Genomic DNA, 25953 nt, shown 5'->3' with positions numbered 1-25953 from the left:
TTCTGTGAATACCACAGATGAAAAAATGGGTTTCTAGAATCCAGGATTAGACTAGCTCCTCGCCCTGCAAGCAGTCTTGAAGTCTCATTTGCTGACTGTGTTGTCTCACCAAGGAAAAAGAGGAGCACTTCCCCATCACGACCAAGGAAGCTTTTGACTCTTTTCTGAGCCAAGTTACATTGTAAGTAGTAGATGTCCCTTGCTTGATGATGGCCTTAGGCCACGGATTTCAGCTCAAGATTGGACGTCTATATTGGCCAGGCTACACTGAAGTATAATTTTAGACATCTTGTCTCTTGCCATACTGTCTTAAACCCCTTGTATTTCCCTGGTTCGAATGCTGATGAATGTCCCACAAGTCTGAATGAAAAGGGACTTAAAAGAAGTCTTAGTAAGCACAGACTCTGTACCCCATCGCACATTATCCTCCTAGTGCTTACGCCCCTTGCCTCCGGATGACCCAACCATACTGCCATTGCCACAACCCAACTACTTGGAGAACCCACAGAAGAAGGAAGCTGGTTGGCTATAAAACTAAAAGGAAGAGTAGGTGCGCGCTCGGCCCTCAATAATAATAATGCTTCTTATGCAAGACAAAACACATGACAGTCTTTAAACCAGGTGATTTCAGATATACCACACAACTGCAGGGAGAACGGAGTACAAGTTAGTACAGTGAGTAACGTTGTGCTTGTTGCGAATCATATACATCTGGACACATAACAAAATGCTGTATTTAAAAGCTGTGTATCACAATTGTATGGGCAAAGCAGCTCTCAAGCCTGCAAAAAGTGAGGTCAATATCAAAGAAATTAAGCAATTCAAGAGGCAGTAATTGTTTTGCATCCCAAGAGTTGATTGGGGTCTTGGAATCATGGTTGATTTGAGGATAGCTAATTGCCCCAATGCTGATATAAAGTTGTGACGCAATACCTTGTACAGATGCCACTTCCTTAAAATCATGATGCGTGCACTAGCCCAAACATACTTTTATCTCTGGAAGATCTACACTTACCTTAAAAAGGCTATGCAAGCTTCTCTTGAAGGCCCACTTAAAACGCAACACCACACCATGGAGCTATTACACGCGACTCTAATATACCACCCTAATCAACACAGATCCACTACCAACACGACTTCTCAATTTCAGATGCCGTTCAAAGCAAAAAAGCCAGATGTACACCAAACTGTTGTGATGTCTTTTAGCAAGGCTAGCAGCATTCAAGGTGCACCCCAACCAGATAATCAACACTGTCTAGACACAGGCCATACACAGAACAAATGCAGAGGTGCTTTGCCATTAACCTAACCAGTTCAACTAAAAATTCTAGGCAATTCTAGGCCATCCAAAAAGAAGGAAAAAAGCTTTTTTTTAAACTTTAGAAAAATAAATCCAGTTTTACCAGTGCTCCTTTCCTCTCACAAATGATTTGAAATGGAAAACCTCAAGCTGCCATAACATGGACTAAGCATTTCCCAGGTTTTATCAATAGGTTTTTTACATCTGAAAAAAATTAACATGACATTTTTAAGGCAGTTGTGCACCACCCTCTGTTAATAATGCTACAACTAGTAATCCGGGGGGTGGGCAGGGAAGAACACCTATTAAGAAAAGGAAGCCAAACCTCTCAGTGCAGATAACATGGTCACAACGACTAGGCTTAATTATCAGGTAGGTGTAGTAGGTCGCCACAACGGTACAATTAGTACCCACGTAACTCAAGAAAAGACACTACTCCAATATACTGAATAAATATATCCTTTACTAAAGTAGCCTATATCAAACTATCAGCTCAAAAAGGTACTTATGGTAATAATACACGGTATTAAAAAGATACAAGTGTATTATTAAACAAATAAAGCTGATACAATGACTCTCCTAACTCCTTTATATACAAATGGTGTCCTAATCATAGGACTCCCCCGTCTGTCTCCTGCACACCTCTGTGCTATGTTAATAGGCAACAATTATTATGCAATCTCAAAATGTTCATTTAATTTCAATCAAACATTAATAATCCACACTGTAGACTTGGAGACTTGTGCAGAATAAAAATTCAATGCGTTTCGGGGCAGATCCCTGTCTTCAGGAGCAAAAGAACTGTAAATAAAGTAAATAAACTTTCACTTGATGTGCATCAACTCAACAGGATATTAAAATCTGATTACAGAAGTATATCAATTTACATGACCACCACCAGTACATCCAAATTATTCCTTTTTCTCCAGTATTGCAATCAGAAAATAGTGAATCAGCTAGACCAGATTTAGTCACCTCTTAGTCAAATCACGCATTCTGAAAGTAAAGAAAACATATCTTGTGAATTCTGAACAAACAATCTTATATCCTAATAATAGATCCATGTGATTAATAGGAAAGAGAACTAGCAGTAAATACCCTAAGTCCAAGAAATCCTCTTTGTGCAACCCAAATCTGTCATTTTACCTTGTGTATCTACTGTATTGAAATATGTATTAAGAGTAGGTGTGCACTGGACACATTGTACTTTTTTCTCCTAATCCCAGTGTCTATATGTGGGTCCGATATCAAGGGTAAGCACACAACATACAATAACAAGGCTATGGGAAGAACCAGAAAACCCATCAAGCCTGCAGGCGTCTATGGAGGTCTTCTTTTTCGGATCTTCAGTTCTAGTGGCAACTTAGCCTTCTGTCCCAAAACCATCATCTTTTATGCAGGAATCCATTTATTCAGTCCTATGGAGCGGTCAATCACCTGGGGGTGGCAGTCCTTGCAAGACAGCCAGCCTCCCAGTTCAAGCTGGTTCCAGCCAGGCATACCTGAAGACAAAGGCCAGATAAGTGTTGTGCTCCTTCCTCCCTTCCTGCCACAGCAGACACACTGGAGCCTTACCGGGCTTCACAAAGGATTCCTGCCAAAGGCAACACTCAAGGAAGACCCATCCACACCTGGTAGTGTAGAAGAAGGGCCGAGAAGGCACACTCAAATTAAAAACGGCGAAACAAGAAGACGGCCATTTTGGGAAATGGTCACCCAAGGGTGCCTCACTGCAGCTGTGGAAATAGCCTGCGAGTGAGTTGCACATAATGGTAGAAAAATGTATCCACTGTCACCAGCCCAATTGATTTTGGCTGGTGCTATAACTAGAAAGTTACAGGGAACACTGCACATAGGGTGTGGTGTGCTGCAAAAATGAATTAGAGATGCCTGTAGAAAAATACCTGGAGGAAAGCAAGACTGCATTAAAGTAAAAATAAAATATAAAAGCAGTTAAACAGGGTTCCCATCTCAGAGCGAAAAGAATGAGTGAGTAGGGCAAAGTTCTACTCACTCAGGAGAACAGATGAAAAATATCCCAGAGTCCAGCAAAAGTGCTGGGTTGTCTCCGAGGTTGTCCCTAAAATGAGCCAACACCATATACCTTACAAAAGGTAAAAAAGGACCGAATGGCAGGTGGACTTCAGGAGAAGTCCCCCTGGGCTCCAAAAAGAAGACATTGAACCGAAAAAGACGAGGAAAACAAAATGTGGTCCTAGAATCCCAAAAATGGGAATTCTGATTTAACAGACATGTGTAGCAGTTTCATTAACTTTCGTTCAACTTTTTTGGTTCTCAGGTTGCAGAAAACAAAATAACCAAACAGCATTCATATGATGGTTTAAACCCTTTAAGGCTGTAATTTCGAACCAGGATAGCTAAGGGGGATTCCAAGGCGTTTGTTAAACAACAAAGGAGGCTTGTGAACAGTTTCCTCTAACCCCTAATCCAGCGGGTTCACGTGGAAATTGCGAATCTAATTATCATCAAATGTATGCTAAACCAACTGGGTAAGAGTGATGTTCCGTTCCACAGGGAAGGATAGAAAAATAATACTATTGGGTTCTATTCAACATCTATACAAAATCAGACGAAAAAAAAAATACCAAATAAGGACTCACCAGAATTTAAACTCGGGCAACCTCCTGATAAATGGACGAAATTCTTCATTTTGTTTTGTGGGCAAGGAAGGACCTTCATCTAGAAAACAAACAAAACAGGTCGGAATTTATCATGTCAGTGTGTTTGGTGGATGCATGACAAAACAAAAAGAGTGCCCCATTATACACATCGATCGACCATTCACAGCCTAGTATCACAACTGGACCACAAGTCTGCAGCCGTCAGATCTTACAAAAACACAAACATGACAGCGCACCCATTTCCAGTTTGTATATTGTGGCCCGATATCATTTTTGGAAAGCCTGTCTGTGAAACCTAGCCACAGTTAAGGAAAAACGAATACATGTATCCTGTTATATTCTCCATTCCCATTGAATGATGAAGTCAATGAGAATCTGCATAGCAGTTTTACAAAAACAACATTTTTTTGGCTTCATTCACCACATATTTTAAAATCCTAATGCTGCTTTCTGAAATATTGCATTTTGGGCTTGCTTTTACGAGGTGAGCTCAGACTGCACAGCCAAGGTTTTACAAAATCTCTTCCGATAAGGTCCTCCTTGACGGCTTTATGGTGATTTTATCTTTAATCTGTTTAGGACTATTAGAAAGGCTGTATCCCCATCAGAAAATGAAAGCAATATATGACAGTTGGCTCTTAAATTGTGCGTGGGATCGGTAAACCAATGGCCCGAGTGGCCGATTCTCAACAGCAAAAAAATAGAATTGCCACGATGCTGGTCAGTAATATCATTAATTTACACTATTGACAAAGTTAGTGGAACATGTTTCGGATCCATCGCCACTTCATGCACTGCTACAGGACTTCTACTCTTGCAAGAAAACAGTTTGCTTCCTTCTTTGTGAACGACACCAAACGGCAATATTATAGAGGGCTTTAAATCCTTGCACCTGTAATGCGAGTAGAATAGGCCAATTCAATTAAACCACACATGCCACAGACACACCTAGTAGCCACCGCTGGAAGTTTCCCTCGAGATCAGAGCCACAGTGTGAAGCATAATTGGTAGGCGAAGTAAGCGAAAAGCTTGCATTTTAGTTTCATTTTAGATATCATTCATGGTTTTATAGGGAAGTGCTATTTTATGCAAAGCTTTTTAATCCCAAGAGCAACACCTCTCAAGGATGCATCAAACCAACTAGATAAGTGTTTCACCCAAATTGGGGCTCATCAGTGTGGTGCAGGTTGTTAGGGGGCGAGGGGGGGGGGTGTTTCCTAAAGTCCACTTAAGGTAAGACTTCATAAAACTATCCCAATGGCATACAGGTCCCCAACTCTTAGTATAAGCTTGTCCTTCTCAAGGAACCTTTCTAGAGTAGCAGAGCAGTCAGGCTTATCATACGAGGAAGATGTGAGCTGTAGCTAAGTACACTGTACCCAGTTAGTACAGTAGTCCAAAGAAGCACTTACACCAATAAACTTATATTAAAATATATATTTATTATATTTACACAAGGAATGTCTTAAAATATTTCGGTCACTCAACCACCACACATGAATACTGCTTAGTTGGCAGTGCTCGTGGTACACTTGTTACCGAGTTTGACACTAATGACAGTTCTACCGTATACCCGGTACGACAGCGCACTCGAGCACAGACAAAGATATACAGTAATTGTATTTAGTTAGCAAAATCACATAGGATAAAACCTTTTAGGAAGAACAAAGTTTGGGTAGTCAAACAGTAGCAGAGCTCAACCTTCTAGAGGCGATTTCTGCACAAACAAAAGCTTTCAAAGTCTGATCCCGAACTCTATTCAAAAGTCAGTTTGGAAAGGCTCAAAGTCTTACGAAGCAGCAGAACAGCAAAGGTTTATGTGGACACTTTCATTCTCTAGTTAAGGATGCTAGAAGAATTAACACAACGTTGGAGACCCTGTTAAAGGACTCACTGAAGGGACACAAGCCAACAGCTTGGGTCGTAGGCAAGGATGGACACCCTGGACACCTCTTTGTGCACTCCACGATCTGGAGCAACTGCTTGGTTAAAGGTAAGCAATAACTTTTCACCCCACAGTACCTTAGGTTAGAAGACATTTTCATGGCTGGATTCTCCAATGTGCAGCAGCGACAGACCCGGTCGCCGGATTCCTTGGTCTGGTGACGAAAGGCAGGACTCTGAACAGGATGTCTCTGCAGCAGTCTCGAGAGAGAGGACCTCTGGCATGGATTTCTTAGTCTTCTCTGGTCAGTCTGGGGTTTTAGTGTCTTTTCTGCAGTACCAACAAATGATATGCGCCTGGTCAATCTACTTCAGTTCATGAAGTCCTGCACTCTGGTGAGGGTACTTGGATGAGTTGGATCGGAGGTACACCTGGAGCTCAGCAAAGACTTGGACGGATTCGGCCTTGGCAAGATGTTGCACTCACTACAACTGGGTCAGAGGTCTCCTGGTATTCATGGTCTGGAGCTCGGGAAAGGCACGACACCTCAGGATATGGCTCAGATTGTAGTTTGTCTCAGGGCTGGTTGGTCCCACCAGACAAAGGGAAGCAATCGTCTTCTTCGGGTGCTCCTCTGTTGGATATAAAACAGGGTCTGAACATCAGTGGTCGATTCACGGTGTTGCAAAGGGTCTGCAGGCGTGTCTGGTCGTCGTCTTCTTCCGTTACTTCAAGTTCCAGTGGTCGACTTGCCATTCACCTCAGGAAACTCCATTTTTATTCAGTTTCAGCACACACACCTATGCAATCTCTCTCAGCAGTTTACAGAAAGGGGCGGGTGCTGTCCAAGTAGACAGCGGGACCCCTGGAACCTAGGCGGGTACACCCAAGGGGTTCCACCAAAGGCAAAACACACAACCATACAACACAGACCTCCCCCTCCCAGAATGGTAGAAGGGCTAACAAAGGACACCATGCTGGAAATGGTGAAAAAGGAAAGGAGCCACCATATTAGAACATAGGTGGACTTATTGTGCACAACCAAGACTGAATACAGTCTGCGAGAGTAAAGAGCACAATAGTTGGTAGAACATATCCACTACCACCAGCCATAACTTAAAGGCGGTCTGTGTGACTAAAAAGTCACAAGAGCAGAGAGGAGGGGGATACTAGGTATCGCCTTCGCACTCCACAACGTGGTGTATGCCAATCTCTCACAGCATAACGTTTTAGGAGGGAGACAAAATATACCTATATCCTTAAGAACTTTAGTTAGTAAGGATAAGAAAAGAATCTCAAAGGAGAACCCAAAGGATTCACAGCAACACTGCCCATAAGGAACTGTGTGCTGCAAAAGTAAAACACTGATGCCTTTAAATAGATAGAGGAAAGTAGACTCCATAGTTAAGGTAAAACACAGAACAGAGTTTCAAAAGCCAAGGGAAATAAGAATGAAAGAGTGGAAAAAGTCTCCACTCATTCAGGATATAATGAAAAAGGTCCAGAAGTCCAGCAAAAAGTGCTGGAGGTCACACTAGGAGAGGGGATAAAGCATAATAAATATAAATCTCCCTAACACAGGTTGACATCTTTGTGATGGGAGCATGCGTACCCAACAGCATCAATACAATGGTGGGTTTAAAATAGAAAGTAAAAACAAAACCCTCTACGTGGTATGGGAGAGAGTGTAGAAAAAGGCAATTTCAGTTAACAGACCGCACATGTCAGAGTGCCACCTACTAGCCACCGCTGGAAGACCACCTCCAGATGAACAAGTTACTTACCAACTGTAACGTTCTTTCGAGTGGATGTTCCTCCCACGTATTCCTCATCTTGTGATAATTCGTTATCTCCAGCTTCGGTAAAAAAAATTCTCGGCAGAGGGCGCTGTGCTCGAGGTCGTAGCGTCGATTGTCCCTCGACGGACTCCGTACTCTGTCGACGTCACCAATGGTATAAATAGCTCGAGCCACGCCCGTTGCTTCAGTTCTGTTTTTTCGATGAAACATATAGGAGTAACACCCAGGCGTGCCCCATGACCGATACATTCTTCGTGAGAGGAAAATGTAAGAAAACGTAAACTGTACTGTGGGGTAGGATGGGAGGGTCGATGAGGAATACGTGGGAGGAACATCCAGTCGAAAGAACGTTACAGTTGGTAAGTAACTTGTTCTTCGAATGGATTGTGTCCTCCCACGTATTCCTCATCTTGTGACAGGCTTCCATAGCAGTAGCAATTTTGGAGGCGGGAGTACTAATTTCAGTTTTCGTGGACAGAATGCAGAACTGCCTTGGCAAATAAACCCTCATTAGAGGAGGCAGTATCCAAACAATAATGTTTAACAAAAGTATGCATTGTTTTCCAGGTTGCAGCTGCACAAATATCTGCTGCAGAGCCTCTTTAGAGCCGCAGAAGTAGCCATTCCCCTTGTAGAGTGGGCACGAAGCCCATCTGGTGGTTCTTTTCCCGCTAATCTGTAGCATTCAACTATGGCTAATATGATCCAGCGGGAAATGGTCTGTTTTGTTACAGATAAGCCTAATTTATGACTAGTATAACCCACGAATAGTTGGTCATCTGGTCTCAATTTAGCCATCCTTGAGATGTAAAAACTAAGAGCCCTTTTGGGATCTAGTCTGTGTAATCTCTCCTCTTCCTTGCCCAGATGAGGAGGATAAAAAGTTGGTAGTACTATTTTTTGTGACAAATGGAAGTCCGAGACTACTTTTGGTAAGAACGAAGGTTTAACTTATAAAAAATAGTATATGGTGGTTTGCATGAGAGAGCCTGAAGTTCACTAACCCTGCGGGCTGATGATAGGGCCACAAGAAGGACAGTTTTTAGAGTTAAAAGCCTCAATGGACATGAATGCAGAGGCTCAAAAGGTATGCAAGTCAAGAATTTTAGTATTAAATTTAAATCCCAAGTTGGTACATGAAAAGGTACTGGAGGGTATACATTAGTAAGCCCTTTTAAGAATTGAATGATTAACGGTATTTTGAAATATGAAACCTCTTCCGAAGAGCGCTTGAAAATGGACAGCGCAGCAAGGTATCCTTTGATTGTTCCTATCTGGAGCCCCAGATTAGCTAGATGTAATAGAAAAGAAAGCACCATTGGGGTGCCACACTGAAAAGGGTCCACATCCTTGTCTTTGCACCAGTTACTAAACCTGTTCCAGCGACATCGGTACAAAGATTTTGTTGCTGGTCTTCTGGCCGAAAGATCCCAATCCTTGTATCTCAACCTCTCAGAAACCATGCGTGAAGGTTGAGTGTCTTGACCTCTGGATGAAGAACCCAAATTTCCTCTTGCGAGAGAAGATCCTCTCTTTGCGGAAGACGTGTTGTAGGGCAGATGGACATGTCCAGAAGGTCCAGGTACCACGTCCTCCTGGCCCAATCTGGGGCAATTAGGATCATGGTTTTCCTGAACTTTCTCAACCTCCTGATTACTTGAGGAATCAGGGGGACTGGGGGAAACGCGTACAGCAGTGGAAACTTCCACTCCACTACGAATGCGCTCCCAGAGCTCCTCTTTGAGGAAATTCCCTTGAGCAGTACTGATCGCACTTCCGGTTGATCATGGTGGCGAACATATCCACTTGAGGGGTTCCCCAAAGGGTGAAGATCTCCAGAAGGACTTCCTGAGCTATCTCCCACTCGTGAGAGACCGTGCTCTGCCTGCTCAGAGCGTCTGCCACCGTGTTCTTCTCTTCGGCTAGGTGAATTGCCGATAGAGAGATTCCTTCTCGTATTGCCCAGAACCATAGCTGCATTGCCTCTCTGCACAGTGGTAGTGACCCTACTCCTCCTCTTTTGTTGAGGTAGTACATGGCCACCGTGTTGTCCGTCATTATCAGGACATTCTTTCCCTGTACAGAGGGCAGAAAGGCCTTCAGAGCTAGTCCGATTGCCCTCGGCTCCAAAAGGTTGATGTGTAGTTTGGACTCCGATGGAGACCAACGACCGCTGATTGTCAGATCGTTGGTGTGTGCTCCTCACCCCGTGAGTGAGGCGTCCGTCACTACTGTTATCTCCGGCCATGGTTGCCAAAAAGACTCTCCCTTGAGAATGTTGTCGTTGCAAGCCCACCATAGAAGATCCTGAGCAACTGCGCGCGGGACTTGCAGAAGATCCAACATATTCCCTGAGAACTGGGACCACTGATTTCTGAGTGCCCATTGAAGGGATCTCATTCTCAACCTGGCCTCTGGTACTACGAAAATGCAGGATGCCATGAGGCCAAGCAACCTGAGAAAATCCAAGGCCGGTAGACGTTGGGCATTCTGGAATTTTGTTACCATCTGCTGGATGTGGAGAGCTCTCACCTCGGGAGGCGAGGCTTTTCCCGAGGAAGTGTCCAAGACTGCTCCGATAAACTGGAGCTTCTGGGATGGTATCATGTAGGACTTCTTGAAATTGAGGGAGAAGCCCAATTTGTGGAGGAAGTGGCAGGTGATCGAAAGATGTTCCTGAGCTTGTTCTGGAGAACTTGCTCTGATCAAGCAATCGTCCAGGTAGGGGTAGATGTGAATGCCCCCTCTCCTGAGACTTGCTGCCACAACCGCCAACAGTTTGGTGAAAACCCTTGGGGCGGAGGTCAACCCGAATGGCAGAACTCGAAATTGATAATGAGAATTGCCAATCGCGAACCTCAGGTACTTTCTGTGCTTTGGATGAATTGGTACATGAAAGTAAGCATCCTGAATGTCCAATGATACCAACCAATCTTGGAGTTGGAGAGCCTGAAGGATCTGAGAAAGAGTCACCATCTTGAACTTGTCCTTCATGAGGAACTTGTTCAAGTTTCTCAAGTCCAAGATGGGTCTCAGTTTTCCGTCCTTTTTTGGGAAGAGAAAATATGGGGAGTACCAACCCCTGTTCCTCTCCGCTACAGGTACCAGTTCTATGGCATCTTTCTCTAGCAGGGTTAAAATTTCCTGCAACAGGAGCGGATCCTGAATTTTGGCGGAGTTGGCTCCCGGTGGACGATTCTGAGGCCTTTTTTGGAAGGGGAGGCAGTGACCTTGGGCTACTGTTTGCAGTGCCCAAGCATCTGAGGTAATGCCCCGCCATTCCTTCAGATGCTGAGAGATCCTGCCTCCCATTGGTGTTTTGTGCAACAAGGTCTCAGAGGGATTTGGAGGCGGATGCAAGAGTGGCTGAGGGTACAGATGCCGCTCCTGAGGCTGATTTTGCACCTCTTCCTCGTGCTCCACGAGGGAAGTTTCTTTTGCCCCTTTGAGAAGCCTGTCCTCTTCCTCTACCAAAAGAGTAGTATCGAAAAGAACGACCCCTCCAGGAAGATGAGCCGGAATAGCATTTTAGAGGCTGGCGCTAAGTGATTTAGCTGCCGCTTTCGAGGTCTGAAGTTTTTCTAGGCTTTCATCGGCCTTTCTGCCAAAGAGTCTCGAGCCATCAAAGGGCATGTTGAGGAGTCTAGCTTGCACGTCTGGTGCAAACCCTGACTTCCTCAACCACGCAAACCTGCGAAGCACAACGCTTGCAGCCATGGATCTGCTGATACTATCAGCAGTATCCAGTCCAGACTGGAGACATTCCCCCATTGCCTCCTTCCCGTCTTTAACTATATTCAGGAAGCCTTCCCTTTCCTCGCCTTCCGGAATATGATCAGCCGCCACCGAAATACAGTCCCACAGGGTATGGGTAAACCTGGCTAGGGTACAGGTGACATTTGCCGACTTAAGTGCCATACTGCCTGACGTGAAAACTTTACGTGCCCAGGCATCAACTTTTTTATCCTCTCTATCTGGAGGGATAGTTGGATAAGCAGTTTGTTTTGAAGTGGATGCTGCCTGAATGACTAAACTCTCTGGGGTTGGATGTTTATTCAAATATTCAGGATCCGTTCCAGCTGGTCTATATTTTTTTGGAAAAGTGCTATCTGCAGCAGCAATACTCTCTGGTTTCTCCCAGTTTTTCTCCACAGTCCTTTGAAGGGCCTTGTGGAAAGGGAGAACAGGATCTTTCTGAGGTCCCTTGATTATATCCATCATATCATCTTGTTCAAAAATGGGTGAAGTATTACCCCAACCCATATACTCAATTACCCTGGACATAAGACTCCTGTACCCAGCATCTGCATGCTCTGCAGAATCAGGTCTGGCGAACTCTATTTCTGGGGATGTGTCAATTCCACTGGCAGAATGAAGAGTATCACCCAGGTCTCTCATTCTAGATTCCTGATCAATAAGTTCCTCAGGAACTTGTCTTGTACCATAAGAAACTCCTAGAGGAGTACCTTCGTCCTCTTCTGAAGCAGATTCTTCATAAATTGCTGACAAAGACTTGAAAAAGTCTGATCTGGGCAATGGAGGGAATTTCCTTTCTTCCTCTACTATCCGCGTCGAAGGAATTGATAAATCCTTTGAGATTGTCGAAGGGGTCTTCGAAGACTTCGAAGATGACTTCGATACTGGCGTCGAGGATGTTTTTGGTTTTGGAGTCGAAATTATCGACGCCGAGGGCGTCGACGAAGTCTTCGACAGCTTGTGTTTTTTGCATGGCACTGAAGAAGTGCTCGACTCTCGAAGAGTCTTCGACGGATTTACGTTGACTAGAGTTCTTTTAGATTCCTCGACGCTACCGGTCTTTGCCATGGTAGTCTTGGACTTCCCTTTGTCGTCCAATGGAGCGACTTTAGGGGGATGGCTTTTTCAAGGGTCTTTCGAGGGGGTCGGGGCCGCATTCTCGAAAAGCTCCATCATCTTTTTGCGGAATTCCTCCCACTTGCTGGGAGAATCCGATTTTGTCGGACATCGAATTTCTTCGGTCGACTCTGAAGAAGATGATGATGATGATAAGGGAGATCTATGTATCCTCTTCATTTTTTTAGATGGCGAAGAGTGTCTCGATCTACTCCTAGATCGAGATCTCTTTGAGTGCCTATGGCGATCCGATTCCTTCGAATCAGTCGCTTTCTTATGCCTTTTTGACATAGCCTTCTTAGAGGCTTCCCTCCCCACCGACAGTTTACCTCTCCTTTCACGAAGAGCATTCTCGGTCATGGATTGACAGGACCCGCAGTCGGTGATTGGAACCGAGACACCAGAGACAAATCCGGTGGGGATCGGTGATCGACATTTTAGATCCACAATCTACACACTTCTTGAGCGCCGTCTTGGGTGTCGAAGGAGTTGGCGATGACGACATTTTCTTCACAGAAAATAGAAGCGCGCCGTTCTCGATAGCGAAACGATCGGAAAGACGGAACTGAAGCAACGGGCGCGGCTCGAGCTATTTATACCATTGGTGACGTCGACAGAGTCCGTCGAGGGACAATCAACGCCACGACGTCGAGCACAGCACCCTCTGCCGAGAATTTTTTTTTCCGAAGCAGCGAAGCTGGAGATAACAAATTATCACAAGATGAGGAATACGTGGGAGGACACAATCCATTCGAAAGGAGCATTTCATCACAAGTAGATACCGATAATGCATTGCTTTCGGCCCCTGATGTGGAAGTGAACTTCAGTGATTTCTACAGAGGTGACAATTGGCCACTTGTTAACTGAAAGGTTATCTTCTACTCCTAAATTGCACATGATAATATAAATGACAAAACTCCAGATGGAAGGGGGGAACCAAATCAAATGTATCCTTTATCCAATGTTCATTAACTGTGGCAGGTGTCCATTTGCTATTGGGGAGGAAGGAAAAAAAAAAACAGTTCACAGCAGATTTGAACCATTAGGCCATCTATATGCTCTTTCCATCAGCACCGGGTCCACTTGGGCTACAAGTGTGTAATCACTAAATCACTAACGCAAACAATCTGGAAACCATTGCACTGTTACTACTCTCCCTAACTACACATATTGGAATGTGTGGTATTCAACCTGCAATGGCATCTACTTAGAAACTAACAAACTCAGCAACCCCCTAAAATCTGTGAACCAGGAATATGATCCACGCATCAGTGCTACACCTCCAACTTCCTCACTACTGCTCATCACTGTCACTTCTCATCTAATTCTTACAGATCTCTCTGCTGCCTTGAACACTACTGACCATCCCCTTCTACTCTGCACTCACTCATCTGTGTTTCAGCACACATGCCTCAGATGTACTGCATTATAGCTGGACCACCGCTCCTCGCTCTCTCTGGACCACTAGCACACCCACTGCCATTCTCCCGTTGTAGGTATCCCAAACGTATATGGCCATGGCAACCTTCTATTCATGTGCCACACTTCCTATGTTGAAAAAATCCCCAGATCTTTTGCATACTCTGATCCTCTGTTTAAGATACCTCAAATCATCTTCTCCTCTGCCCGTAACTATCATCCACCATCATCGGCTATCTTGGTGCTGCACGTCACTGGAAGTACTTTGCTGCCTGATGATCAGCTCCTATAAAAATGGAGCCAATCCCCTTCCCTTCCCCCATATTTCCCTTACACCCCTGATTTCTCACCCCATACCCCACGGTTTACAACTTAGGGCTCCTCTGACAGAAATCTCAAACTCCACCTCTAATTACACAACTGTCAGGCTTAACCATCTCAACATCAAGAAAATCAGTCCCCACCTCACTCTTCACTCTACTAAACCTCCGATTTCCGCACTTGTCATCAGCAAACTAGGCTACTGCTCTAGCTTTAACCTTGTCTCCTATTCTACTGCTTTTCCCCCTAAAGATATTTCTTAATTTTTCCACCCGCACCATTTTATCTCCTTTGATCCTCTCTCACCTCTGCTTGCCTTCAAGTGGGCTTCCTTTCCATGAACATGCATACTACTCAATTTCTAAATTCTTTCATCTGGTCTTTAAATCTATCCATGAGCACTCGCTGCTCCACACCTTGCTGACTCCATCTCTCACTACTCTACTGAGGTCTGTGATACATCTAGCAAATGTTGTCACTACTTTCCTAGAGGGAAGTTTCCCTCATATGGCCAGGGAAAGGGAGAAGCTACCCGACTCTGACCCTGTGGGTGTCTATCTGCAGGAGGACCACATGGGGGAAGACAACCCCCAGGGAGAAGGAGTAGTCTTGCTGGGTCAATGCAGGCATTTCCCTGTTTCTTTAGCCCCTGGTAATGCCGACGTGCCTTCCCATTCATGTGTGGCTTACTGTAGTGTGAGTGTAGAACCGCCAGTCATGACCAATCATCAACTCTATTTACATTCTCCTTTGCTTGATAACACAGAGACGAGAAAGAGGACTGGGGTAATGAAGATCACTAGAACAGGAAAGCAAATGCTCTGCTCTATTTTTTGGAAAAGGATAACAGGTGCTGGGACATTAAAAAACACCACACCTGAAGAGAAAGACTCACTTCCCAGTCGGGACACCGAAGGAGAGCAGGCTGCATTACAGAGCAGAGAAGCTGCTGGAGGTGAGGTCCGGGGAAGTCTGGAAGCGGTAGGTTTGCTGCACTTGTGCCACGGACAGTAGGAGTGGCAAGGTTAAGGAGGCAAAGCAGGAACTGGACAGCACATGGGACGCCCTCCCAACCAGCAAGCAAGCCACAGCAAGAACAGTGAAACACGAAGGACGCCGAAGAAGCTGATGAAAACGGGTGAGTCCAGAGAGCGAGCATGTGACACCGGGCGATTCATGGCAGATGCTGCGTATCATTGATGAAACTTGTAAGCCCAAACAAAGGAGCTGGGAGACCGGGGCGATTGAGCAAAGAGACTAAGATGAATGAAGAGGGGTCCTTAACCCAATATATGAAAAGTATAATTAAAGAATCTTGGAACTATATGAAAGAGATGATCACCGATGAGCAGTGCGAGTCTGGGACCTGCACCCAAGTGACAAAATAAAAAGGTGCTGGCAGGAGAGTAAACCAGGCATATAGCTAGTCTGGGACCCACACCCAATTGACCAAGCAAGAAAGTCCTGGCAGGAGTAAATCGGGCATACAGCGATTATGGGACCCACACCCAATCAAGAATGAACTTGGAAAAGGGGGAAAGCAGTTCCCCAAATGTGTGGAATATAGGGGAAGGGAATCTCCGTCCCCTTTTGCAGGTGAGGTTGGTGAACTGTGGTAAAGTCAAGAAAACTCAGGGGAAGCATACCCCTTGAGCCTGTGAATTGTGAAACCTGTTAATTGTGGAAAAGCTAAGAAAGTTCATGGGAAGAAGCATAACCCTGGAAGCTGTGAATTGTGGAACTGGGAAATTCTCAAGGGAGAGTGGAATGGTATAACGAAAAGGGAGAACAAGAGAGTAATCGTATATCTTGAGTTGATGAACTGTGTAAACCAGAGGAAACTCAGGGGAAGAGTCATCCCCTTTGAGGTTGTGGAGTATGGTAATGTGAAAGTGAAGAACATTGAAAACAGAGAAATCAATCCATGGGAAGGGAGGAACCCCTTCAACTGATACAAATAATACATAAATAAATAAACTTGGTTGGTTTCTTTTACACTTTGGAACTTGCATCTTTGGAAAGGAACTGCAGGTGATTGTTAGGACAGTTTTTCTGAAGTCCATCTGTAGCGTAGACAGAGTAGCCAGTCTTATTTTAGGAGGGAGAGACGGCTGTAGGGAAGTACATTGAACTTGTAGTACACCACGGATACAATAGAAACACTGACAACCATGAGTATTATACAAAATAAAGGTTTATTATAAATACACATATAGGTCATGTTAGGTCTTGGGGTAAGTACTTGTCAAACACTTATCAAAACACACCACTATGCTTGAAGGCACACAGGCCAACATATGTAACCTTATTTGGAACAACTAACATGAGTTCTAGAAGTCACACTAATAATTACTTTTAGATTAGATACAGTAATTCAAGGGTAGTAGACCATAACAGTTGTACTGTGACACTCACCAAGAAATCACATAGTAATATCAACTTGACAATAAATTTTGCAGAAGAGGGACACACTTATTCTAGGAACAGTAAAAACCTATAACTTCTTTTGGGATAACACAGTTATACTCAAGATAAGTAAACCCTTTTTTGTAATCTTCAATTACAGTTGCTTTTCAGTGCACAGACTAAGGCAAGAAAGAACTTTGTAACTTATTTTAGATGTGCACAAAGCTAACTCAAGGTAAGTGAAATTGCTATATTTTTGTAAGGCGCTACCAGCAACCTAAACCATAAGTATAACCTAAGCAGTCTTATTCTGTACAGGCTAACAGCAAGTCAGGGGAAGCAAGACCCAATTGGGGACATTCATACAATAACAGGAATAATAAGTGTAAGCAACAGTATTACTTTTGGGAAGAGGGGAACCCAATTCGCAAGTGAGTAACTTATCCTTCCGTCTACTTAAGTCTACATCCTCCTCCCCCTTTCTTCCTTTTCCTATTGCCTGTTTTGCTTGATTCTTCTACCCTGCTCTCCCCCAGACCTCTCCAGTCTACTTCTGCAGGAGTCTGTCCTGATACATTCTGATTCCACCATCACCGTCACATTCTGATTCCACCATCACCATCTTGTGGCCAATGCTGGAATTGACTTTTATGGACTTCATTGATTCACGCTGCGTCACCCGCTCAACTCTCATGCTGAACTTCCTTTGCATCTTGTACTCATGGTGGCCCTGAATCAGGACGTTCCCATCTTCATCTTGTATCCTGGCTTGCAACATTATGTGTTACTACTGACTTCAACAATTGTATTCGCTCTCCTCTCTTGCTTCTCCACTCTTTTTGACCGATTACGCTCTGTTCTCTCATCTCCCTTTTCCTATCTCCTCCCCTTACTTTCTTCTATGCACTTACTGTATTAGAATTGTCCCTGGACCTAGTATGATAACAACCTCGTCTGTCTCCTCCTCCCTTCCCTTACTTGCCGCTCCTCCCCACCTCCCTGCAGCACCATCTAAAATGTCATCAGGCCTAGTAACCCTAACTTTCTGCACCCCTCTCCCTCACCTCTTGTTTTTCTCCGGATCTACCAGAAATGTCGTCAGGCCTAGTACGGTAGTCGCCTGTCTGTTTCCAATTCCTTCCCACTCTCCCCCTCCCTTCCTTATCTATGTTTTAGCCCTTGCACTATCTGAAATGTCGTCAGGCCGAGTATGATAGTTAATTTCACATCCTTACTGTTCATGGCCTGTAAGAATGTCATTGTATTTTCCCTTGTTCCCTCCCTTGCCTCGAACGCTTTGAAATACATTGTGTGAAGGTGCTATATAAATAAACTATCATATCATATATCATACTTTCAGTTAGAATGGCGAGACCGTTTCTAAGCAAAGTAAGACTTAGACATTACTTATTTAAGAAGACACAGAGCTCATTCAAGGTAAGTAAATCCTATACATACTTTTCAGCATGGCAAAACATAGCTAAGGTAAGTAATAACTTTTTGTAACTATACACTCAGAGAGTTTAAAGTTACCAACCAACTCTGTTAAAAGTAAGTACACTTTTGAGCACTTGTTTTACTTTAAAAGGCACACCCCTTTTAATTATCCAGCCCCTCCAAATTCTAGTACATTAGTTCTCTCAGAGGCAGAAGAATGGCCCTAGTGGTCGAGGAACTAGCAGTAGGCAGGTTCAGATAAGGCTCAGTTGCAGATGAAGTCAAAATTCCTGAGGAAAACTGGGCAAGTAAGTAGTTCACTTTAAAAATTAGATGGGGGGAGGGGGGATCTAGGGGCTTCACAGAAGACACCCTAGGAAGATTCCAGCAGTGGGCATGGGCGAACTGGATGGGTGGCCTCCCCAGCACTGCAGCACGCCAAAGATAAACAAGAATCACTCAGGCTTAAGGTAACTAAATACCTAAGCCGGCAGAGTACCTTATCAGTGAAGAAGTTCCAGCAAGAAGACTTCAGGAGCTGCAGCCAAAACGCCACTCGTTGAATTCCTTTACCAAGAAGATTGACGACAAGACTCTGGAAGGACTTTTGCAGCAGGAATCGGAGGGAAGGCTCTAAATAAGATGCTCTTCACATGAACTACTCAGCAATCAAACAGCCTAGCAACATTCAAACTTGGGGGGGGTTGGCAATCATTTCAGGACAGCCAAACTCCCAGTTTGAACTGGATTCTCACACTCAGGCTGTAAGAGAAAGGACTCCTTCCTCACTTCCTGCCTTCACAGCCACTCTGGAGCCTGGGCAGGGAGTTCACAGGTCCCCCGCCAAAGATAAAAATCAAACAAAAGGAATTGCCCGTCCCTGCAGGTCAGGAGAAGGAACAATAAAGGACAGAAACGCTAAAATGGCAAAAAAAAGAATACAGGGTCCATTTTGGTAAAACGAGCACCCATGGGTGCCTTTACTGGGGCTGTTCAAACAGCCCGTGGTAAAGGTGCACCAAATAAATAAAGTTCACTGCCACCAGTCATTAAAGGTAAGTTTGTCCTTGTAACATAAATGTTTCATTTAAACTGAGAAAGGGGGTACTCAGTATCTCACCAGAACTCCACATAGGGTGGGGGTGCTGGTCTCACCTAATAAAAATGTAAAAAGGGATCCAAAGATCCTTTCTACCCTTGGAAACCGTAGTTCTCCCAAGGTTAGCCAGAGAAAGCTAAAAGGGGAGCCCCTAGGGCAACCCAGACACAATAGGGACTTATTGACAAAAAGCTGTCAAAGAGGATAACTTTTAAAAGACACTATGGAGAATCCTAAAAACGACACCCATAAAAAGAGTAAAAGATTCGGGGAGTGTGGAAAAAGGTTCCCACTCACAGAGGTATAAGGAAAAAGAATCCACCAGTAGAAGCAAAAAGTTCTGGGGTTCACACAAGTCAGGAAGATTCATCATTTATATGAAAATCTTCCCCAACAGTGATCAGCTAAAAGACATTTTCCCTTCACGTTATACTGAGTTTAGTGCGTGAGGGTGAAGTTAGGATTTTGGACACAGGATGGAGAACTTGTTTTTTTGTCATTTTGACACAGGCGTTCCTTAGTTTTGTTGAGACAGGGAAACCCCTCCTAAAGTTAGGGATAGGTAGGATTTCCCCAACCCGCTCTTTAACAATCACCCGAATGCCACAGTGTCCAAGTCTTACTCTTGATCCCTTACAGGTCACAAGTCCTCTCCATCCCTTGCTCTACCTTCCATTTCCCATCACTTTCCATTCTGCCCCATCACTGGAGCACCTTATCACAGAGATCAAGAACATCCCCAAACTGTCAAGTTTCAAAATCATCCTCAATGGAGATCTACTTGAAACATTTCCCTACAACCAGTGTCACTATCCCTTCCCAATGATCCCAACAGTAAATATGATAGATGTTGTGTTAATATTGACAGTCTCACACTAGAGCTTGAATCTGCCAAGTCTGTGCAGCACCCATTTCAATGTTCCAAGCTCCTTCCTCTCCACCAATTGGTTTATGCATCTTTCATTATACTTCACCCCCACTTTTTAAAGCACCCAGTAATGCGATTGCTACTACTGACAATCTATTATTCTGTTCAGTGTTTGAAGCACACTGCAATCTCTCTATTAAGTAGAAATACAAATCCACATCAGCAGGGGACATCGTGTACTGTTGTTGAGACCCTCTCCAAGAAACCCAACACCACATTGGAATGACATGCAACCAGACACCAAACTCTCCTCTGACCAGCCAGAAATGTGTGCCTATTAAGATCTCAAGATGTAGTTCATACATGCCAGCATGAAGCAGCTGACTGACCTGTTGACTGATTGTGTGACCCTGACCTCTTTTTATTAGGTGATGGGTTTTTCAGCCTGACTTGTACAACTCCTTTCATTTTAGGGGCACTGCTTTGTCCCTAAGGTTATTGGTGCAGGGGGAGCCCGGTACCATATGGATTATTTTTTGTAGCACTACTACCTCCCTTAAGAAAAGTAGTACAGGGGGACACCGTCCGATCTTTCAGTTTCCCTTGCGTGCATTTTAAGCAGTGTTGCTCACTGACAGTGATACCACTTTCACATTTCCAAGTACAATCCTGCACCACATTGTAGTATTTTGTCCAATATGGTGGTCAAAATGGCAAGCCTCGTTGTTCAAGTCCTATCTTAATGGCTTGTTGACTTTGTTGGCAGTCTTCCTCCCATGCAAGCTAGAAAATGGCCATATCCATATATAGTCATGCACATTTGTAGCTCTGTCCAGAACCAAGGAAGTGCAGAGTAGTACTTGGAACTGGTCTGGGCTGGGTAGGGGATTTCAGAGACTCCCAAAACACAGCCGACCAGAATTTCACAAGTTCATCTGAGCTAGCTATCAAGCAGTGGATAGTGTGGCGCCACGGAATGAGGAGTCTGACCAAATGGAGTATAGCGATTGCTATATACTTTTATTAACAACCAAAAAACCTATCCATCCCCAACTAGAGATGGTTTCCCCTACCTCACACAAACTAAAACTCAGACAGTCAGGAAGTCCATATAGTGCAAATCAAAAGGTTCACCGTCCTAGTCCAAACTCCTATTCTATCCCTACCACTTAAACATAAATTCTAATCTAATGACTCTTCTCCTGGGTATGTGTCTTTCAGGGAACAATGTTCCAAAACACTCCAGTGGGGCTCGGAGAATGGCTAACTTCTCATAGCTTGTTCCCCATTCTTGGAAAGGCTCCTCCAGGCTAACTTAATTATAACGTCAACAGTTCTTGTAGTTCCCTCCAAGGCTTCTTTCACTGTCTACTTGTTTTACATTCTTTGCTTTCTTAACCTTGCACAACCGGGATGAGGAAGAAAGACTCCAATTGCTCTTGGGTCTTTCGAATGCGGGTGTTCCTTAGCATAGGGTTGAAACAAAGAATTCTCTTCTTCCTTAATTTTCAAGAGATGTGTGTCCCGTTAGCTCTAGATGGGACTGACTCTTGGCGGGATTCTGTGTTAACCAAAACAAAAAGAAAACTTCGACAGAGGTATGTCCCGTTAGTTTCATAGGGGACTGACACGTTGTGTGATCTGGTTTGATGAAAACAAAAACAAAGACAGTCTCTTGCTCTGTTGTGTGTCGCAAAAGGTATTCTCTGGCTCACAGGCACGTGCCAAGAAGACTGGCGGTTTCCAGGCTGTACAGTAGGAGTATACAGTTTTCACCAATGATGCTCACGAAGACCCCTGCATCCTGGAGTTGCTCTTGCTGGACACAATTTCCAACAGATTCACATCTTCGGTATTAGGAGGAAAATACTGGAGGACCAGTCCAGGGTTCAAATTAAGACTCCTTTGTATTTTCACTTGCATATTCATGTGGGACTGCCCCCAAGTTAAGTTCTTTAATTCTTTAGTTGGGGCCTGTTTGGTTTCAACGCCCTCGGCTATCGGCAGTTTGGCCGTTCAGCGCAGACCCGACCGCACAGCCTTTTCAGGTAGCGTACTGCTCACCCTTCTGGATGTTTCTCATGTAGTCGCCTGTGTTGGCTCTGCCGGTAAGCCATTGCTGGAGGTTTTGGCGCCATTCTTGGACCACACAATCCATTCACTATAGGTCACACCACAACCATACCTTCGCTCTACTAACGTTTGCTCTCAATCTTTTATCAAGATATTCTCTGGGTGTCCCACGCTGTGTCTTTCCCCCTTCACTCAAGCTCTTCTCAATAGGTTCTCACCTTCATCTCGCCCGGTCTCCCCTCTGCCGAGCTAGTAGGGCGTTGGACCGGTTTCACCTCTCCTCAGTCTCTCGCTTCACCTCCGGTTTCCACATTCTTCTTCTACTACAACTACTGCAGATGCCCTGCGACTTGCAAGATGCCCACTCCACTTTCTACTGCTACCGCCGACACCCTGTCAACTTTCCCAGCTTGCTCATGTATTCAGACGAACCACATCCTGCACACCGTTCTCCTTCTCAGTACTCTCTCGTCCCCTTCTTTGGTTTCTCCTTCGGGACCTCCTCCTGTCTCTTGTTCGATCTCTGTCCGGATTCAGAAGAGAACCAGAATTCTAACCCAGTTCTTCTTTTCTGTTGGGTTTAAATAGCAGGGACGGCCCCGGCGTAATGTCAGTTTGATTGACAACTTCTGGTCCAGCACTCTTTCTACTTGATGGCAGCGTGCTCTCAATCTTCTTGATTTGATATGATAGGTTACTTATAACGCGCTTAATACCCAGAGGTTTCTAAGCATGGACCCAGGTATCGAACCTGCATTGCTCCGTGTCGTCTTGTTTCCAAGGTGAGCACGTTGCTCCTGAGCTATCCTCCCGAGACATCCCTGTCCTCATCATAGCGGGATTGTCTGACAGTTTACAACAAAACATGGTTTCAGAATGTATCATAGATGAACAAGTTACTTACCCATGGTAACTTTCTTTTGACTGGATGTTCCTCCAACGTATTCCTCACCTTATGATATCTTTGTTTCCAGCTTCAGCAGCTTCGGAAAAAATGTTCTTCTCGGCAGAGGGCGCGATGTGTCGAGACGGTCGACACAATGTCCCTAGAGGGCTTCCATCTCGGCTGACGTCATCGTCGAGTACATATACCACACAAAGCAACCGTTGGCTTCAGTTCTGTTTTTTCACCACCCATATGCAGAATTCACTGTCCTTGACAAGTGCCTTTAATTATCAGGACTTAAAATAGCGTAATGTTTAAAGCTCGGAAATTTTACAGTGAGGTAGGTTGGTTGGGCGATGAGGAATATACGTGGGGGGAACATAGCGTCGAAAGAACGTTACAAGGGGGTATGTAACTTGTTCTTCAAATGGATTGTGTCCTCCCACGTATTCCTCATCTTATGATAGACTCCCAAAGCAGTATTCAGTTCTTTTGGAAGAGGGAGTAAGAATTTGAAAGTTAATGCGTGTCAAGAATGAAGCATAGAACTGCCTTCCCAAATCTTCCTTCATTGTTAGAGGTATCTAAACAATAATGTTTTGTAAACATGTGGATGGCGGATCAGGTAGCTGCCTCAAAGATATTCTTTATCGGAACTCCCCTCTGAAGTACAGAGGAAGTTCCCATGCCTCTAGTGGAATGAGCCCTTAAGCCTTCTGAGGGATCGTTCCCAGCTAGCCCTCTGAAATAGCCAATATGATCCACCTGGATAGAGTTTGTTTGGTAACTGAAAAGCCTAGTTTTTGTCCTGTATAACCAATGAAAAGTTGGTCATGCTGTCGCATCTTTGCCATACATGAAACATAAAAGCTTACAGCTCTCCTGGGATCGAGTCTCCAAAATCTTTCCTTTTCCTTGTCAGGATGAGGTGGAGAATAGAAGGCTGGAAGCACCAATTTCTGTGCTAAAAGGTACCCGATACAATCTTAGGTAGAAAAGAGGGTTTGACCTTAAAGACAACCTTATCCTTGTAAAAGGTGGTAAACAGAGATTTACAGGATAAGGCCTGCAACTCACTCACCCTGTTGGCTTATGTTATCGCTACTAACAAAATAGTTTTGCAAGTTAGCAACCTTAAAGGGCAGGAATGGAGTGGCTTGAAAGGAGCACACGTCAAATCTTTAAAACCAAATTAAGGTCCCAAGTTGGGATTTGGAAAAGTGTAGGAGGAAATACATTTGTGAGTCCCTTAAGAAATGGAGTTAAGGGTATTTTGAAGTAGGATGCCTCCTCCACGGTGCGCTTGAATATGGAAAGTGCTGTTCGATAACCCTTGACTGTTCCAATCTGGAGCCCCAGATTTTCCAAATGCAAATGAAACGATAACACTGTAGGTTTATCGCATTGAAAACGGTCCACATCTTTTTCCCCTACACTAGCTGCAGAACTTGTTCCAAAGGCAGCAGTATAAGGATTTTGTTGCTGGCCTTCTGGCAGAAAGCATTACGTCATCCTGGAGGTCCCAACCTTGTACCTCAGCCTCTCAGAAACCATGCATGAAGGCTGAGTGTCTTGACCTCTGGATGGAGAAAAAACCCTCCTCTCGCAGGATAAGGTCCTTTCTTTGTGGAAGACGTATTGGAGGGCAGATGGACATATCCAGAAGGTCTGGGTACCACGTCGTCCTGGCCCAATCCGGGGCAATTAGCATCATGGGTTTCCCGAACCTTTTCAACCTCCTCATCACTTGAGGAATGACGGGGACTGGAGGAAACTCATGCAGGAGAGGAAACTCCCAGTCCACTACAAATGCGTCTCCTAGAGCTCCTCTTGGGGAAAACAGTTTGCACTTCCGGATGACACCGACCGTGCTCTGCCTGCTCAGAGCATCCGCCACCCTCTTCTCCTCCCCGGCTAGGTTAACTGCTGATGGGGAGATTCCTTCCCGAATTGCTCAGAACCAGAGCAACATTGCCTGTCTGCACAGTGGTAGTGACCATAGACCTTCTCTCATCTTGAGGTAGTATCAGGACATTCTTTCCCCATACAGAGGGCAGAAAGGCTCTCAGCTCCAAAAGGTTGATGTGTAGTTTGGACTCCGATGGAGACCAACGACTGCCGATTGTCAGAACGTTGGCATGTGCTCCCCACCCCGTGATTTCTTTTTTAAGGAGCAGGTCTTAGTTTATTTCAGACAATATCTAGTGTGCAAAGCTGTAACATTTAATGTTTGTGCACTGCAGATTCGTCAGGCAGTAGAGACCAAATGAACATGATGAGATGCCTACACAGAATAAGGTTCGATCACCAGGCTGAAATAGAAGCACTGCATTGTGAATCCATATATCACTCCCTGGATGTCATCCTATTATGCAAGAAATGTCCATGGTGATGCTTTATCACCATCCAAGATATTTTATTTGATTAGAAAGCACTTTCATGTTCTAGATCATAGCTCCAAGACACTTCTTCAAAAAAGGAAAAATATGTTTCTTCTGCAGCTGTGTGTTCAACAAAGTTCCCCATCAGTGAGGCGTCCGGTACTACCATTCTCTCCTGCCATGGTTGCCAAAAAGGTTCTCCCTTCAGAAGGTTGTCCTTGCAGGCCCACCACAGAAGATCCTATGCGACCCTGCTCAGAACCTGAAGTAGATCTGACATTCTGCCTGAGAACTGAGACCACAGTGTCCGGAGAGCCCATTGAAAGCATCTCATTCTCAGATGTGCCTCTGGCACCAGGAAAATGCAGGATGACATGTGGCCGAGCAGCCTCAAAAAGTTGAAGGCCAGAAGAGGCTGGGCATTCTGGAATTTGGAGTCTTTGAGATGGTATCATGTGGGACCTTTTGTAACTGAGGGAGAAGACAAGTCTGAAGGGAGTGGCAGGTTAAACTGAGATGGTCCAGGGCTTGTTCGGGTGAACGTGCCCTGATCAACCAATAGTCC

General features: G+C 44.6%; 1 protein-coding gene across 2 annotated transcripts in view; it reads right to left on the bottom strand.

Moving 5' to 3' along the window:
• RER1 (retention in endoplasmic reticulum sorting receptor 1) overlaps nt 1-25953 on the bottom strand; it is a 268578-nt gene that overhangs the window by 37640 nt on the left and 204985 nt on the right. For both annotated transcript variants that reach the window (XM_069610189.1, XM_069610188.1), the window contains exon 5: nt 3922-4000. In XM_069610189.1, the coding sequence (XP_069466290.1) occupies nt 3922-4000 (79 nt within the window). The remainder of the gene's footprint in view (nt 1-3921; nt 4001-25953) is intronic.

The sequence above is a fragment of the Ambystoma mexicanum genome, chromosome 8 (assembly GCF_040938575.1).
Source record: "Ambystoma mexicanum isolate Mex_15411 chromosome 8, UKY_AmexF1_1, whole genome shotgun sequence".
Taxonomy (NCBI): Eukaryota; Metazoa; Chordata; class Amphibia; order Caudata; family Ambystomatidae; genus Ambystoma; species Ambystoma mexicanum.
The sequence above is the reverse complement of the archived record's forward strand: the minus strand, read 5'-3'. Positions and strand labels throughout refer to the sequence as shown.